Genomic DNA, 18,251 nt, shown 5'->3' with positions numbered 1-18,251 from the left:
TTCAAAAGAGACGATGAAGAGACGAGTGCAATGTTCCTTTTAATTTTTTGGGCGGGTGGGGCCCCTTTAATGGGCTGTGCGGCCCATTCAAATTTCCACGCATGCACGATTTTTCCATTTAAAAGCTGGCGAACAGACTCTGTGGGACCTCCAGACAGCTGTGTGACCGCGCAGCTTAAAGGGAAACATTGCTCGAGTGTCACAATGGATTAGCACACTGCCCTTTGACCAGATAGTTATCTGCTGACTGTAATGCTACTAAGAGCAATGAGTTTAGTGGAGGCTTTCCTACACCTCTGCTACAATATTGGGATGATTGTAATCCTTAATCTTGGTTGCAGCTTGCTAATTTTTTTTTAAACCGAAGTTTAGATCTGAAATTACAGTTTAAATGGCCTTAACATAATTTTAAAGCAATGAATCACGTGTTCTTATCTTTTCTCCAATGAGTTTGTCAGTCTTTCATAACTTGGGGTTTTAACCCCTTCAAATCAATTGCACAAATCCTCCTGCAGGTACTCTGATAGTATTCCAAATATGGCCTTCTCTGTGAGTCGTAATGAGAGAAATTGCCCATTTGGGACAAAATGCCTGGATGTCCCTACTTGTAAACTACTCGGAAGCATTTTCTTTATTACTCATGTAACAGATCTACATTGTCTCGTGTGTGCATCAGTATCAGAAAATCACAGGTTGACAATGACCAAGGATGATAAAATGACTGTTCTCTCGTGGCCTGATCTGTGCAGCCTCTGAGTACAAAGCTTTATTCTTGCATAAGAGATGTCATTTCCACTAGCTAGATTAGTACTCCTGCATCTAATCTTTGTAAACACGAATCTGCTGGGCATGTGCTTTACACACATGGCTGCAAACTACTCACTTGGGCAATTTCATAGGATTAATATTTTCTCGGAATACTGAGATTAGACAGATTTCTCTTTCACTGTGGTACACCACACACGATTTCGATTTCTGCTGATTATTTTTTTGTTAAAATCTTCCACCTTCCATAAATTTCAAATCATCCAAAACTCTGCTGTTATCCTATCAGTCACCCAACGCCTCCAATTTAAAATTCTCATCCGCGTGTTTAAATCCCTTCATAGCCTCGCCGCTCCCTATCTCTAACATCTCCTCGAGCCCCACAACCTCCTCCCAAAGTCTCCGTTCATCTGGCTCTGGCAACTTTGTGTATCTTCCTCTCCCGCCATTGGTGGCCGTGACTTCAGCCGCCTAAGGCCCTACAATCTGGAATTATTTCCCTTAAAGCGCCTCTGCCTCTCTAACCCCTCTCTCCCTTAAAACCTACCTCTTTGACCAAGCATTTGGTCGCCTCTCCTAGTACTCCTCCTTTGGCTCGGTATCCGTCGGTTCTGCCTTGACGGCTCAGTGAAGCTCCTTGGGACATTAGAAGAGTTGGGGAGAAGACTAGAGGTGAATGGTTTGCTCTGCAATGGTGCTTTTCTTTCACAAATTGCAGGCAAATATTATCAGACTGCTGCCTGGACTCCAGTGTCAAAATAGCACGACAATGAAACTGTGCAGGTCTGTGTTTCAATCAGTCTCCTTTTGTACTGCGGCCTGTGAAAGTCACTTTATATTCCAGTCTCACCAGCCCTTGCTGATTACTGGCAGACATGCACCGTGCAATGTTAGCATTGACTGACATCAGTGGTGTGAGACTTAATATAGATTTAATTTTTCACTTCTCCACATCGCCCGTTACTTGTGATTGGATGTCTTTGTTGGTGTAGCGGTTGTATTCTCTGGAGACTGCTCGAATCACTTCAACCACTCGTTGCAAACAGAGCCACTCGATTCAGTCGGATAATCGGCCTGTCTATACAGAGCTTGTGGGAGCTGCGACCCCTCCTTCCTCCCCGTCCACCAACTGACCGGTCCGTTGAATGAGTAACATCACTGCCGTCTGTGATGTTGCAATCTGCAGACAGCATGCCCATGCAAATTTAGACAGCGCCTGACATCACAACTGGAAAGACCCGGCTGTCCTCCCAGGTGCCTGATCAGATTGATGGGTTGGCACGTTGTCGGAATCTAATTGGTATTATTTAAGTAGATTACTACCTTGGTCAGCCATAATTCAGTTCAGGTATCAAGATACTTGTGTGCCTTTAGAATGCAGTGTTACTGCTTGACTGTTTTCCTATATTGGTGCAAATAGGCGACGGAAAAAGCATCACAGCTAAGTCAATATGCTTCAATGTTTTACGAGATTCTTAATTCATGATTTCAAATTGTTCCTCCCACCAATACCTCGCTCTAGTTTACTACTGCTGAAAATCTGGCTCCAGACAAACATCAAGTTTGGAAGGATAGGATCGAAAACTCAGCGTTTTTCACAATTCAGATAGACGTAGTAGCACAATTTCACACAGCCACCATTACACGTCGCAGAAATCCTAGCGACAATGAGCATACTCAGTCTACCTTATGAATGTGTCTGAGGAGACATTCACATGTGGCTCTGCTCACAGCTATAAGGCAGGCTGACCATTTCCATAAGTATGTTACTATGGAGACTAAACGGATTTGGGTACTGATCTTTTCAAAAGCAAAAAACTGCGGATGCTGGAAATCTGAAATAACAGAAAAAACTGAAAATCTCAGCGGGTCAGGCAGTATCTGTGGAGAGAGAACAACAGAGTTAACGTTTCAGATCTGTTCCCCTCTCCACTGATATTTTCAAGCTGGAATAACCTTAAGTACCGTATTAAAATACAGAACCATGTGAAAAGTAGTAGTCCTGGCTTTTGAAAAATATTGGGAGATCTGCGCTGTAGATTTCTATGTTTCTTTCTATTTTTTCTAGTTCATAATGGCTGGACTCTATATTGGCATTTGATCAATCACAAGGTAAAAATGAACACTTACAATTAGATCGTGTCTTATATCGAAATATCTCCAATCTCGTCACATTATGAATAACTTTTTGGAGTGCAGAGGCTGTTATATAGGCGAAGGTGCAGTCATTCTGCACCAGTAATGCTGCACGGCCAGGAAATGAATGATTTTTCAAGGTTTGTATTGGTTGAGACCTGGTCCTGAGCTTGGGCTCAACCTTGGTGTTGATTTAGACGTGAACAGTGCAAAATGTGTTGAGATTTCTGACTGAACCAGGGCTCTAAATGGCTGCGTCAGACATTGTAGTCTAGTGGAGTAGCTTTGAGCACTAATGTTTAGTTTGGAAATCTAGTTGGTATTTGGAATTTAATATTCACTGTTTTAACAAATTGCAGGTGATGGTTTTTCAATGGTATATGCAGCTCTTATTTTGAAACTAAAACAGGATCCTGTTTTTATTGAAGATCCTTCCTTTGTTGCAGATCTTTGAGTGTCAGCGAATGAAGTTCTCAGAAATCCCTCAACGACTACATGCTCTGCTGATGCCTCCTGAGCCAATCATCATCAACCATATTATCAGGTGAGTATTGTTGACATTCGACCTGCTACACAAGAATTTGAGCTTGATCCATTTATAAAAAGTTCTTAAATATTAAGTTCTAACAACTATACTATAAATGTATTTCTCCAAATACACTCTACTAATTTCTTGCGTTTTCATTTCACTGAATGGGTTTTATATGTGGTTTGCTGTGCATTTTCATTGGTTAAAAGCTTTGCAAAGTGTCGGGATGTTACTGTTCTAACCTTCCTAGACTCCAACTCGGGCCTTTGGTCTGATGCATTTACCCTGCAGAAAGCCCATAGTGTTCAAAATCAGGAACTCCTTGTGCAGTGTCACTAGTGCAAATATGTAACCTGTAACTCCATAACCTATTGGGTTGTCCGCAATGTTCCCACTCACCTTTTTTTGCTCTGTCCCTTTATATGGTTGCGTGGCCCATTTCAAATTTTCTTTCAAATTTTCGCGCATGCGTGGTTTCTTTCATGCGAAAGCTGGCAAGCAGCCTGCACGGGACCTCCAGACCGCTGTGTGGTCACATAGCTTAACAGAAAAATGTTGGCTGTCAGTGTTGTGGGCCACTTTAATTTAGCTGGTGTTTGATCAATTTGAGGTATCTAAACTCTAACCAGACTAATGCATGTAGTGAGCTGACATAACTGCAGCTTCAGTGCATGCTTCAGTGTATTCTGTAATATCCCATCTCCATTTGATGTTTCAGTGTGGATCCAAATGATCAGAAGAAGACTGCTTGTTACGATATTGATGTCGAGGTGGATGACACACTAAAGACTCAGATGAATTCTTTTCTGCTTTCTACTGCTAGCCAGCAGGAAATCGCTGCTCTCGATAATAAGGTTAGCTGGGACCATTCTAACTTGGAGTACATTTGTGGTTCTGGGCAAACAGCTTTGACTGCACTAAACTTCTGTAGTGTAAATTCAGTGTTGGGGACTGATCTAAATCAAGAGTGAAGACTTTGCATCTCACTCTTGTGCGATGGCCTTTTAATGAAGCCCTAAATGGTGAAAGGCAAAGACGTGGCTGTGTGTATTTTGAATTCACTTGTAGCCCTGAGACGAGAGATTGTCGACTCAAACTAGTCAAACCTCCTGCAAGGCTAGAGATACGTAGGAATTTTTATTCTCTGGTGTGTGGAATGGACTTTGTTGCTAATTCACTAAGCTCCTTTAAAAAGAGTTTGCATTATCTCGCAGAAAGTGGGATTGAAGGCATGTGGCCTATTAGTCAGTACACGGCAGAAATATTTGGCGAAAATTCATTGCTTTGGGTTTTTATCTGATTTAAATTCCATTGTCTGGGTTGGTGTGGGGGGAGGGGAGAAAGAGAGAGTGGGCTCCACGAGCCAAATGGCTTTTTCCCAGTGCATGATTCCTCATGTACTTATAGAATTAAATGCTCGTCTTTATGAATGTGCGAGATAAAAACACGTTTGTTCTTCATTCATGGCCTCCATACACTATAGGAATGAAGTCTAGCTTGATTGTTTCTTGGGAATCCGTGTGCTAAGTTTGCATACAAAAAATGATGTGACGTTACAGCTAGGTGCCTTTTGAGGTCTCTTCCCATTGCCATCGAAACCCCAGGACTTGAGCCTTAGGACAAATCTCTTTCCCCCCCCCCCCCCCCCCCCCCCACCACAGTGAAAAATATTTTGTTCACGTTGCTTTGAAAGTGAGGAAAAACCATGGCTTCTCATTGCATACAAGTTATGCCAGATCTCAGATCTTCCTTGTCGACGTACAAATTTACCGCCTCTTTTTCAGGCGTTAACCTGTAAATTGAGATATTGCCCCTAATTGACAACCCCTAAAGCAAGTGCATCTGTTCCTGTATAATTTTTAAAATTCTTCACTTCAGGGGCACACAGTATTCAGAATCTTGGAGAGATTAGGAAGGCAAATGGAATGTTGACTTTATTGCAAGGGGGATGGAGTATAAAAGCAGAGTAGTCCTGCTACAACTGTACAGGGTATTGGTAAGGCCACACCTGGAGTACTGCGTGCAGTTTTGGTCTCCGTATTTAAGGAGGGATATACTTGCATTGGAGGCAGTTCAGAGAAGGTTTATGAGGTTGATTTCTGAGATGAAGGGATTGTCTTATGAAGAAAGGTTGAGCCTGTACTCGGAGTTTAGATGAATGAGAGGTGATCTTATTGAGACACAAGATTCTGAGGGGGCTTGACAGGGTAGATGCAAAGAGGATGTTTCCCCCCTGTGGGGGAATCTAGAACCAGGGAGCATAGTTTTAGAATAAAGGGTCGCCCATTTAAAATGGAAATGAGGAGGAATTTCTTCTGAGGATTGTGAATCTTTGCAATTCTCTACCCCAGAGAGCTGTGGAGGCTGGGTCAATGCATATATTTAAGGTGGAGATAGACAGATTTTTGAATGATAAGGGAGTCAAGGGTTATGGGGAGCAGGCAGGGAAGTGGAGTTGAGGCCAAGATCAGATCAGCCATGATCTTATTGAACGGCTGAGCAGGCTCGAGGGGCCAGGTGGCCGACTCCTGCTATTTCTTATGTTCTTATTATGTATATTGTCAAGTGGCTACACACGAACTTTGTGTAACGGTTGCTATTCCTCCACAAAGTGTCTTAAATCGTGGGCAACATTCTTAAAAAGCCAAAAGCAAAATACTGCGGATGCTGGAAATCTGAAATGAAAAAAAAGAAAATGCTGGAAATACTCAGCAACTCCAGCAGAATCTGTAGAGAGAGAAACAGAGTTAATGTTTCAGGTTGTGACCTTTTGTCAAAACTGGAACGTTAACTCTGTTTCTCTCTCTACAGATGCTGCCTGACCTGCTGAGTATGTCTAGCAATTTCTGTTTTTATTTCTAAAGCCATGTGTCCGTTACGAAAAGGGTTTGTAAATCTTTCACCGAACAGGCAGAGCTGTCGTGCAAACTGTGGAAAGATGTCTCTGAGTTGGGGCCTGTTCACGTAAAACAATTGCCCGCCCAGCCCACACAGTGTTGAGAGTCTTGAGTATTTCTGTAATATTTTTGTCTGCATGCCTTAGAGATAGCACAGCATTGAGGAAGAAAAGAAAAAATAATAACATTTGTGAATTTGCTCCAAGAAAATAATGTCCCTAACTGTTGGGGTTTTAAGCATTATCCGGACGATTTCCATAGGCCAGATAAATAGTGCATTTTCTGAGTTAATTGCGAAAAGAGATCGAAGTTGCCTGTTTGGCAGAGAGCATAGATTTGAGGTTCTATGCAGCTCCCAAGTATAAGCCGTTTATCCTTGCTGTTTTACTCGCACAGATCCATGAAACAATAGAGACCATTAACCAGCTCAAGACACAGAGGGAGTTCATGCTGAGCTTTGCCCGAGATCCACAGGGCTTCATCAATGACTGGCTGCAGTCACAGTGCCGTGACCTGAAGGTACGTATTTTACCAGCTGAAGCCATGCTTAGCTTCTCTTTTGGCTGTGCATTGTTCTGACACTACACCACCGTGCACTGTATTCCTGAGGGGAACTAGTTTGTAAAACTATTACTTCAGGCATGAGCATTTATTGGAATAATGTTTACTTACTAAGACATGAACTTCCAAGTTACAGGAAGCACTATTCAAAGTTCCTTATTTTCTTACAAGAGGCGTGTATTGTGTGGAAGGGGATTTAAGAAGCATTTGATATCTGACTGTACCTGAATTTTTTTTTTTTTTAATTTGACCCAAACTACTATATTCCCAATCTGAGCTGTGTCTGTGGTGAATTGTTGACTAACTTGAGCCTTTAGATTTTTATTTTCCATTATTATAACAGACATAAAATTGTACAATGTTGGCACAGTATACAGGAAGTATAATTCAGTGTGCACAATATTGAAGTACAGAACGAGAGAGAGTAAATAAGCCTTAAGTAGAGGCGCACACAGCCCATATGTTTTGGTGAAAGGTATTGGTGATTAAGTATGCTCCTGTGGCAGTCTTATTGATGACTCTTGATTGTCTTGGGTATGTCGCTTTAACTTTGTGAGTTGCCACAGGCAGGTGGGTCAGCGCATGTTCCTTTTGCATGGTACCTGGGCTAATTAAACTGCGTTGAAGAATAGGGTGCCAGAATGGCCTCCTAGGACAGAGATTGCTGCTTGTGATTTCAACACGAGACGAGTTTCTCATCTCCCTGTATCTTTACCTCCAGTCTGCCATTGTAAACCAGTTACGCCATCAACGTACTCACTTGTAACACACCGCCTTCCTTTCTGCTGAGTCATGCTGGTGTTATCTGCATTCTTGTATTGGGACTTTAACCAAACTATTTACCTACTCACAAACTGAATTGGTAGTTGTCCTACAGAAATCACATTGTGTTATCTTATTTTGCATTGCTGTACTCCACATTTGATTCTCCTTATTATTCAAAAAAAAATGCTGGGCTTTATTTTAAATCCCAAAAGCCAGATTCTTGCTCATTGCTGTATCCTGCGCTTACAGCCGGCAACATACAAGCATAGGAAGCCGAATTCAGGAAAATGTCATTCAATCCGCCGAGCCCTTTCTTTCCATAGGCCGTGTACAAAGCACTCTATCTTGGGCTCTTCAACCCATCTCAGCATAGTCAACTGCAAGTTTTGTATCAGCAGACAATGCCTCATGCATTTATATGACATTCCTGTGACTGTTAGTTTAGCGGAGATGTTAACCCATCTTGTGTCTGTACATTTCCTGTGAACTTTTCCCGTTATAATTCCTATGTCTACATTTGTGGTAGACTTGTTTTGCTGTCATTACACCCTCTTTATTCCCATTCCCCCCCCACCCCTCCATAGCACCTACAGCAACGCGACTGGGTGTAATTACAGTGTGGTGCGTTTGTATGGGCCGTTTCCATTATCGACGTGGAAATGGGAATCTATAATAAAATAAGGACACAAAGTACGACTTGAAAGTGGGCATGGAATTCCAGCTGCACAACCTGGTCCAATTATCAAACCCTGCTTCGACCTTAAGACTTGTTCTTGACTCCCATCAGGAGAGTCATCAAACCTGTGTTTTAAAATAGCAGACAGAGGAATGTTTTCTGAATGGATGAAGCATTTGTCCACCCATATCACTGAAAAGAAGAGCAGTGGTGTCCTGGCTAATATTTATCCCTTAACCAGCATCACTTTATTTAAAAAAAACAATGATCATCTGGTCATTATCTCATTGCTAATTTTGGGATCTTGCTCTGCGCAAATTGGTGGCCGCATATGCTTGCATTGCAACAGTGACTACGCTTCAAAACTAGCGAATTGGGCTGCAAAGCAATTTGGGACATCCTGAGGTTGCGAAAGGCGCTAAATAATGCAAGTATGTTCATTCTTTCCTTACAACCAGTTTGACAGCTATCTGTAAGCAGAGGGGTGACACTGCAAGAGGCTTAGCTGTAAACCCGGTGAGAGTGGTGTGCAGTAAGGGTACACAAGTAACAGGCTGAGATCCAAGTCCACATATTGGGTGCAGCGTTTTTGCACCTCCTGCAGGTTGCAGCAGAAGTGGCCTACAGACCATTAACAGATTTAGTTCCCTCGTAGTCTACTTTACATAGCCTCAAATACAAACACACATTTCTGTTTCCATGGCAACTCTGCGCTCTGCATTCTGTTTGAGGCAATCAGAGGTTCAAAGGAATCTTAAATGTGACAATCAAATTTATAGAAATTTCAGCTCCGAAGGAGGCCATTTTATTCCACTGTGCCTGTGACAGCTCCATACTGGAACTGTCCAATCCCATTGCCCTGCTCTTTCCCTATAGCCTTTAACAGTTGCTGTAATATATTCCACACTTCCCACTTTATACTTGTACTTATCCTGAATTTATGCCCCAATTCAACCAGTGGAAACAATCTTTGACTTTACTCCCTCAAACCCTTTTAACACTTTTATTTGGTCCTCCCCTTTTCTCTGATGAATGCACCTCTAGTTTTTTCAATCTCTCACCATAACTAGTCCCTCTCATCCTTGTAAATCTGTGTTGCGCCGTTTCCATGGTTCTCGTAACCTGTAAACCTGCCCACGTTACTCCAACTTTAGCCTAATCGACACATTCATCACCACCTTCTTTGCCTTTGTATTCAATGCCCTTTTATCTAAAATCCAGCATCCCATTTGCCCTTTTTACAGATTTCTCCACTTGTAATCTTGATTTTAAAGTTCTACATATCTGCACTCTGAGATTATATGTTACTTCATTCCTTGAGAGTTTGACTGTTTAGGGTATATTTCTGTTCTCTGTCTTTCCACACTAGCCCTCACCCCCAGCCCAAATTTTTAACTTCATATATATCTACGTTGAGCTGCATTTGCTACACAACTGCCTAGACCCTATGCCCTTTTTACATTCTTCTTCACTGCTTTTTAGTTTAAAAATGTACAAATGGACTTTGTTCCAATCGAAATAGAAACGTTTCCTTTTGTTGGAACTCGAGTGCGCAAAGCAAAATTAAAACTGGGAGCCTCGAATTGCCACGGTCTTGTTCTGGACTTGTGCTGTTGGGTACAAGGGCCACGCATGGTTCATGATTCATTGGTTCCTCCTTGACTTATTCAGCAGAGGCATCTCTATCTCCGTTCTTGCCAAATACTAACTCGATTTGAGTGTTTGACTTTAGATATCAGTTAGCTGCAAGTACATGGCTTTCTGCTTTGTCATGATGAATTACTCCTCACTGCCAACATTCATGCAGGCGTTCTCTGTCGATTCCGCAATGCGTTGGATGCTCCAAACTTGAGCCAATTACGCGGCGGAGCTAAATTCATGGCACCAGCAGCAACTACATGCGACGCTTCTTTTCTGCTTGATGGGAAGGTCCATACAGACCAGTGGTGCCAAAAATACATTGGTGCCCTGTGTGGGGCTGAGCTCCCAGCCTTTCCGTGGCCAGAAGAAAATGGTGGCCTCTGACAGCCTGCAGTGGTCTGCTCATCCTTCCCAGTGACGTTTGCATCCCGGGTGAAACCACGTTTTCGGGTATTAGCTGTCAGCAGCACTGCAATCGAACTGAAGCATCACTTCGCAGAACCACTTTAGGAGCTCGTTCTGCGATGCTGAGCCCCGGATGCTGTCGATTATCCCTGCCCCTTTTATTGTCACAGGGTGATTCCGACAGTGGTTTGAACCGCCACTCTGCCACCAACAGTGGAGCTGTGGCTGACAGCAGACAGGCTGTGTAAAAGGGTACAGCCGTGGACTCTCAGCCTCGAGGTCATGAATTCAAATCCCACCATGGCGCATTGTGAAATTTAAATCGCAATCTAGCCCTTTGTGGGCTGGTACCAGAAAAAAAGCGCTGAAAGCAAACTTACTGCATTGTTTTTTAAAAATCCATCTGGTTCACTTTGTGCCTTGAGCGAGAGGAATCCTCCACCTTTCCCAGTCTGGCCTACACTTCCGCACTACATGCACTCCGACGTAAAACAATCGCTATCGGAAGGCCCACCCACACCCCATGAACAAATTTGTTTTGCGAAGTCGCAATGCAGTTAAGCACCTGTAAACCAGCACAGCATTCAGCAAAAGCAAGTACTTGGCTTTTATGGATTTTTTTTTTGCAACAGATAAAACTTGTGAAATACTAATGCTGTGGAAGAATAGAAGGTGTAAATCAGCCGTGGTCAAATTGAATGGTGGAACAGGCTCGAGGGACTGAATGGCCTCATCCTGCTCCTATATACATACCTATTATGAGACAGTTAATCATAACCTGGCTGCCTTACTAACAACACACTTATATTTACCCTCACACGTTCCCTTGCTTTCTGCATTACCACCCAAAACAAATTTGAGTACTTGCTTCACTTTCTCCAGCCATTTTGCATTGCGATATTCGCAATTTGCGCTTTGTTCTGCAGCATGAAGTAGCAGGAAGGTGGCTTTCAACTGCGTCTCCGATCCTGTGTGTTTCTGTGGTGCGCTAATGCAATGCAAAGTGCAATTGCCAACAAGCCTTCCGTTCCACCCCCTGACATTTTGATAGCGAGTGAACTTGGTCTACCCGAGTGACTTGCATAGAATCTGGGGAAGCTTCGACACCATTTATTTTTAAATTGCATCTGTCTATTCCAGTCACTTGTTTGATATTTTGTATTTGTAGTCTATGACTGATGTGGTAGGAAACCCGGAGGAGGAGCGCAGAGCAGAGTTCTACTTCCAGCCCTGGGCTCAAGAAGCTGTCTGCAGATACTTCTATTCTAAGGTAAGAATATAATGAGACCTACCCATCATTGGGCAAAATCTTTGTTCTAATTACTTTGCATAATAGAGCTTGTAATGGGGACTGGGTGGCACCGTTGAGTGAATATTTCTCATTCATCCTAAAACCTGGGTTTAGATCCATCCCGCATTGATGGGATGAATGACTCTCGTACCTCTGCTATCTGAAGTCCCCATGTGAAATTGAGTTTGGGGTAGTGTCAACCAACGGTCTAAGCTGTGCAGCCACACAGCTCTCTGCTGGCCCCACGATCTCAGCATTGGATATACTCAAAAGACTGAGCCTCCACAGCCCTCTGGGGTAGAGAATTCCAACAATTTAGCACCGAGTGAAGAAGTTTCTCCTCGTCTCAGTCCTAAATGGCCGACCACTTCAAAATGCTTCACAGCCAATTAATTACCTTTTGCAGCGTGGTGACTTATTAAGTAAGTAAATGTGGCCCACAAACTGCAAATGATAAATGGCCAGTTAATCTATTTTTGGTGGTGTTGTTTGAGAGATGAGGGTTGACCACGGCACCAGGAGAACTCCCTGCTCTTTGTGAAGTGCCATGGAAACCTAGGGCCTCGGTTTAACATCTCACCCACAACCATCTAGCACTCCCTCAGACCTGCACTAAATTGTCAGCTTAGGTTATGTGCTTGAGCTCGAGAGTGAGGCTTGAACCCATGATCTTTTGCCTCGGGCAACAGTGATACCAACTGAGCTAAGTTAACACTTCGCTGTGGTTTTCAGGGCTTCAAGGATCAGTCCAACAAGAAAACGAGTAATTGGGACAGATGAGCTAAAGAAAAGTTTGCTTTAATGGGGACATTTACACAAGTATAAGGTTTATTACCCCACATATTCATTTAACTTTATTATCCTTGAGTTTTCCCCTTCTGTTTTATATACAAGGGGAAAAAATGAACGACAGAATTCAACTATCCCAACACAGACTTTAAATAGTGAAATGTTTAGAAAGATTTTTTTTTAAACTTTTGAAACTGCAATCTTTGAACCATCCACACACCATGAGCAGCTGACTCAACCGGTTATGTACCAACTGAGTTGCTGACTGCAAAGTATGGTGTTTCCCTTTGCCCACAGGGCAAGTAAGTCTACAGGTTTTCACATTTCAGCATTTTAAGCAACTAATGCATGTTAGCTATTAGATAAATAAAATGGATCCTGGTGTGACTTGGCATTTGTCTTGCTACAATTGCACAGGGCCTTGGTGAGACCACACCTGGAGTATTGTGCACAGTTTTGGTCTCCTTATTTAAGGAAGGATATACTTGCCTTGGAGACGGTGCAACAAAGGTTCAATAGATTGATTCCTGGGATGAGAGGGCTGTCCTATAATGAGAGATTGTGGAGAATGGGCCTATACTCTCTGGAGTTTAGAAACATGAGAGGTGATCTCATTGAAGCATACAAAATTCTGAGGGGGATTGACAGAGTAGATGCTGAGAGGCTGTTTCTCCTGGCTGGAGAGTTTAGAACTAGGGGGCATAGTCTCAGGCTAAGGGATAGGCTATTTAAGATTGCGATGAGGAGGAATTTCTTCACTCGGAGTTGTGAATCTTTGGAATTCTCTGCCCCAGAGAGCTGTGGATGCTAAATCTCTGAATATAGTCAAGGCTGAGATCGATAGATTTTTGGAGTGTAGGGCAATAAAGGGATATGCAGATCTGGCAGGAATGATCAGCCACGATCTTATTGAATGGGGGAGCAGGCTCGAGGGACCGTGTGACCTGTTCCTGCACATATTTCTTATGTTCTTATTTAAACAACTTGTGAGCCCAACTTGAAGCAACATATTTCGGGCATCTCTGCTCTTGTTATGCAAACTGTTCTACTTACTGAGATGTGGGTTCACATCAGGACCCATGCGGTATATCCTCTCCCATTTTAAGAGATACGAGGTAGATTTCCCCCTCGTCCGATAGCCCCCCAGGGAGGCCTGGTCCATTTTGCTGGCAGGGCCTCATTGGTGTCCAGATGACTGGAAATCCATAGAAACAGGATGAGATCATTGAGCCCCTCGAGCCTGTTCTGCCATTCAATGAGATTATAGCTGATCTGCGACCAAACTCCATATACCCGCCTTTGCCGCATATCTTTTAATACTTTTTGGTCACAAAATCAATCTCCGATTTAAAATTAACAATTGATTGAGTATCAACTGCCATTTGTGGAAGAGTTTTCCAAACTTCTACCACCCTTTGTGTGCAGTAGTGTTTCCTAACTTCACTCCTGAAGGACCTGGCTCTAATTTTTAGGCTATGTCCCTCCAGCACCCCTTGCCCATGCAACTTGCGGGCTCGGGCTCTGAAGACGGTAGATTGATTGAGGGCAGGGCAACAGGGACCCAGGCTACCTTTCGTGGAGCACTCCGGCTCCTCCTTGCCCAACAGCAATAAAGCAGAACTTACCTTCGGGGTCCTCGTCGGCCAGGCCGCCAGCTGACACGCTCTTCCCAGTTTATTTTAGAAATGCCAGTTGGGTGTCTTCCATACGTGATTTTAAATGGGCTTGACTTGGGGCTGCTCTGTCGCCCACCGGTAGGCCGAGTGGAACACATTCACCCCGCCAGTGTGCCACTGCCCATTGTAAGCAATTATGAAAGCAAATGGTATGTTGGCCTTTATTACAAGAGGATTTGAGAATAAGAGTAAAGGCATTTTATTGCAATTGTATAGGGCCCTGGTGAGACCACACCTGGAGTATTGTGCACAGTTTTAGTCTCCTTACCTAAGGAAGGATATACTTGCCATCGAGGGAGTGCAACGAAGGTTCACCAGACTGATTCCTGGGATGGGGGGGGGTTGTCCTATGAGGAGAGATTGCGTAGACTAGGCCTATATTCTCTCGAGTTTAGATGAATGAGAGGTGATCTCATTGGAACATGCACAGTTCTTACAGGACTTGACAGGGTAGATGCAGGGAGGATGTTTCGCCTGGCTGGGGAGTCTAGAACCAGGGGTCACAGTCTCAGAATAAGGGGTCAGCCATTTAGGACTGAGATGAGGAGAAACTTCTTCACTGAGGTGAGGGTGGTGAATCTTTGGAATTCTCTACCTCAGAGGGCTGTGGAGGCTCAGTATATTCAAGACAGAGATCAATAGATTTTTGGATACTAAGGGAATCAATGGATATGGGGATAGTGCAGGAAAGTGGAGTTGAGGTAGAAGATCAGCCATGATCTTATTGAATGGCGGAGTAGGCTCGAGGGGCCGAATGGCCTACCCCTGTTGCTAATTCTTATGTTTCTGCCAGGGCAGGAGGGCTGAACAAGCACCCTATTGTTGTGTTTTATATCTGTTACAATGCCTTTGCTCTGAAGCTGAATTAGCAACTTTGTCCTCTGCTTTCTCATGTTTTAGGTGCAGCAGAGAAGACAGGAGCTTGAACAAGCCCTTGGTATCCGCAATACATAAGAGATCTGTGTGGCCTCGTCCCATGAGTGGCAACGGGTTGACATGAGATGTCTGGGTTCAAGGTTGAACGCAGTTTTATACGTGCACAAAGATTTCCGTTACAGTTTACAAACTGTAAAACTACATGCATCACTTGCACAAAATAAATCACCGCATAGCCCTTGTACTCCTGAAGTGTTCTTTGCTACCTTTTAGTACAACTGACACGTTCCCTTTATAAAACAGCATAGGATTAGAAAATAAGATTAGCTTATTGGCATTTGGGGGAAGTATAAGCCACAAGTGGTGACCTCAGTAACTATGTAAACAGTATATAAATGACCTAGTACTACTAATAGTGACACATTAGCAAACTAGATCAGACAGATTTGATGTTATATTTGCTTCCTTTGCTGCGTTTTTTTTTGTAAGTGGCTTTGTGTTGAAAGTGGGCAAGTATTTTGACCACAAACTGTGATTTTAGCTCCCTTCCTTAACACCCACCCTCAAAGAACCCTATGCTTCTTCTACCAATGGAGTGTTCCTTAAAATCAGTGAGACAGCGGCGGTGTACTTGCAGCAGCATTGGTACCTGCCTGAAAGCGGGTCAGAGCTTCTTTTACCCCTTTATGTCAGGGCTAAACTATGCCACTTGCCAACTATTCGGGGCCATTTTAGATTACACAATTTATTTTTTAAAAAATCCCCCAAAAATCTCTAGCTTGCAAGTAACATTTATTAATTCCTCTATCTCCAATCCATTCTTCCTCTGTCTTCTTCCTTCCGAGGCTGATTCTAATTTGCACCGAAAGGTTTCTTTCACAGTCTCATTTTCTCTGGTTTGAAATTCATCTCGTTAGTATTTGACAAGAAGTTACACGAGTTTAAAATGAGTTTTGTTCTCAAATTAGTGAATGACTTTAAAAATCACTCCAGTGCTGCTTTATATACTGGGTCGAATGTATTTTATGTATTTTTGTTTATTCCTCTTGACTCCTATCAGAAGTTTCAAGGCCAGAAATGAAGGGATAATTTTGTCTGGCTTTAGACAAAAAAAACTGTTGTGTACAATTCCAATTTAAAGGTGGTTGTCTGGCTATAGTTGCTTTACCTGATGCATTGATACAGGTGTTACATATGTTCCCTTGTTTATGTATCGTTCAATTCTTTAACTTCAAGATTTGTGTGTGCTGTACCCGAAACATCACCCTTCTACTTTGCATTAGTCTTAATAGCACTCAGTACAATTCTACTGAATGGCCACAGTAATAACTGTAGCAAGAGGTTGATGTTAGGGAACTTTTCAAAGCACACTTTAATCTTGATCAAGGCACAAAGTTCACTCAACTTTTGTCCTTGCCATGTAACCTTTTACCTCTGAACATGTATGTAAATCCATGTAGCAGTGAGTGAAACCCAGTTCAATAGTTGTACAAACTGCAACAGTTGGACTAAGACTTTGAAGAGTGCAGCTTCATAGGAGTCAATATTTTGTAGCGATTTAAAGGTGAATTAGTTTTAAAATGTGAAGCGGTGACAAAGTGATACACAACCATTCACTGTCTTTGCAGCAGCATTGTAGCAGCTTATGCTAATCCATGTGTGATCCCTCTTCTGTCTGAACCACATGCTATTGTATTAGCCAAGTTTAACTTTGTGGCATTGAATAAGTTTCTTCACCTAAGCCCATTATAACTTGGTTCTACCATTCAACTTGGAAAGAGTTGATGCCACCCTCTGAAGTGTGATAAACCAGGTTTCTCCAGCTCCCTGTTTAAAAGAAATTAACTGTGAGGGTAAATTATACAAATCCCCATAGTTAAACAAATGGATGTGTATGCTTTGACATTTAATTTTCAGTAACCGATAGCGTACTATCCACTGGATCAGACACTGCTCTAATGCCCTCTCTGGTTGTGTAGCCTGTTGACACTTGCTGTCTAGGCACTCTGATAAAGAGTGCCCAGCTGGGCAAGATACTGGACCATGAATGGTGACAGGAATCAGTGGCTGAAAAAAAAATTCATTTTTTTAATGTGTGATTTGTAATGCTGATCTGAAGTGGAAGATGACCGAGTTGTTCCATCTTCGCTGCAGAAACGGTTATCATACCGACGCTTTATTTCTGCATACACATCCATTTGTTTAACTATGGGGATTTGGATAATTTACCCTCACAATTAATTTCTTTTAAACAGGGAGCTGGAGAAACCTGCTTTATCACCTGTTAAACTTTAAAAAGTCCAGGCATTTTTTTTAAAACCTTGTTGATCTTGGAATTTTCATTTTTAGATCTGTGTCCCAAGGTTAACCATTTCCCTCCAAAGAGATCTCTCTCTTTAATTTAAAAAAAAATCCCCCAAATACGGGGGCAGTGTGGGGGGAGTTGCTCTGAGTTATTCCAGCTATCAGCTGGGACAGGATTAGGGGCCCTTACAATTGGCCTCAATGTCCCCAGGCTGGAAAGGGAAATGAATTAGCCTGAGTTCCCTCCTAATCACTGCCCAGTCACCTTTGCTGGAAGGTGGTTAAGTATGGATATCTGCCACAGACAGAATGAGCTGTTTGTTTTCCATCGTTAAATACCGACCATAGCAGTTCTGGGCTTGCTCGTGAAAGTTCCTTTTAGTCGGTGGGGCGGGGGAAGGCAGCCATAACTTCGGGAGATTAAAGGGTTGGAGGGGGAAGATCCTTCTAAGGATGTCATTGGATAGAATATGAAAGTAACAACAAGAGGCCTTGGCCATCAGTAACTGACTAGCTGGGTATTACACCTGAAAATAAATCAGTTACATCTCCAGTGACATTGAAAGGCTGTTCTTAGTTACGCTGCTATTAAATACATAAGTTGAAACTACTTACTCGGACTGAAATTTGAAGTGGTTGCCGTGTGTTTGATGGCGTAAGCCTGCTCTGTATTGCCAGGTGTTCCAGGGTCCATTTTATTCCAGTTAGCTACCAAATGTAGAAGGAACAACATGAAGGCAATTTGATTTCAAACTCTTCCTTGCCTTCTCTTTCCAAGTGTGTTATGACTGTGGTTAGGATGGGAGTAGTGATGAACAGAAGCTGTATTTAGACAGTTGCTGCAATAAACTGTATTTTTACTAAGTATTTTGAGGGACCAGACTTTTGTACTGTATGCTTGTATGTGTCACTCAGTTTTAATAAAACCTTCAATACAGAA

General features: G+C 42.7%; 1 protein-coding gene across 3 annotated transcripts in view; it reads left to right on the top strand.

The window, feature by feature from the left end:
• smarcd1 (SWI/SNF related BAF chromatin remodeling complex subunit D1) overlaps positions 1-18,251 on the top strand; it is a 45,473-nt gene extending 27,222 nt beyond the window's left edge. For all 3 annotated transcript variants that reach the window (XM_070869487.1, XM_070869486.1, XM_070869485.1), the window contains 5 exons: positions 3,348-3,445; positions 4,149-4,284; positions 6,724-6,846; positions 11,544-11,645; positions 15,032-18,251. In XM_070869487.1, coding sequence (XP_070725588.1) covers positions 3,348-3,445; positions 4,149-4,284; positions 6,724-6,846; positions 11,544-11,645; positions 15,032-15,085 — 513 coding nt within the window. In that variant the 3' untranslated portion in view covers positions 15,086-18,251. The remainder of the gene's footprint in view (positions 1-3,347; positions 3,446-4,148; positions 4,285-6,723; positions 6,847-11,543; positions 11,646-15,031) is intronic.

This window comes from Pristiophorus japonicus, chromosome X, assembly GCF_044704955.1.
Source record: "Pristiophorus japonicus isolate sPriJap1 chromosome X, sPriJap1.hap1, whole genome shotgun sequence".
Classification (NCBI taxonomy): domain Eukaryota; kingdom Metazoa; phylum Chordata; class Chondrichthyes; family Pristiophoridae; genus Pristiophorus; species Pristiophorus japonicus.
Note: the sequence above shows the minus strand (reverse complement) of the source record. Positions and strands in the feature narration are given on the sequence as shown.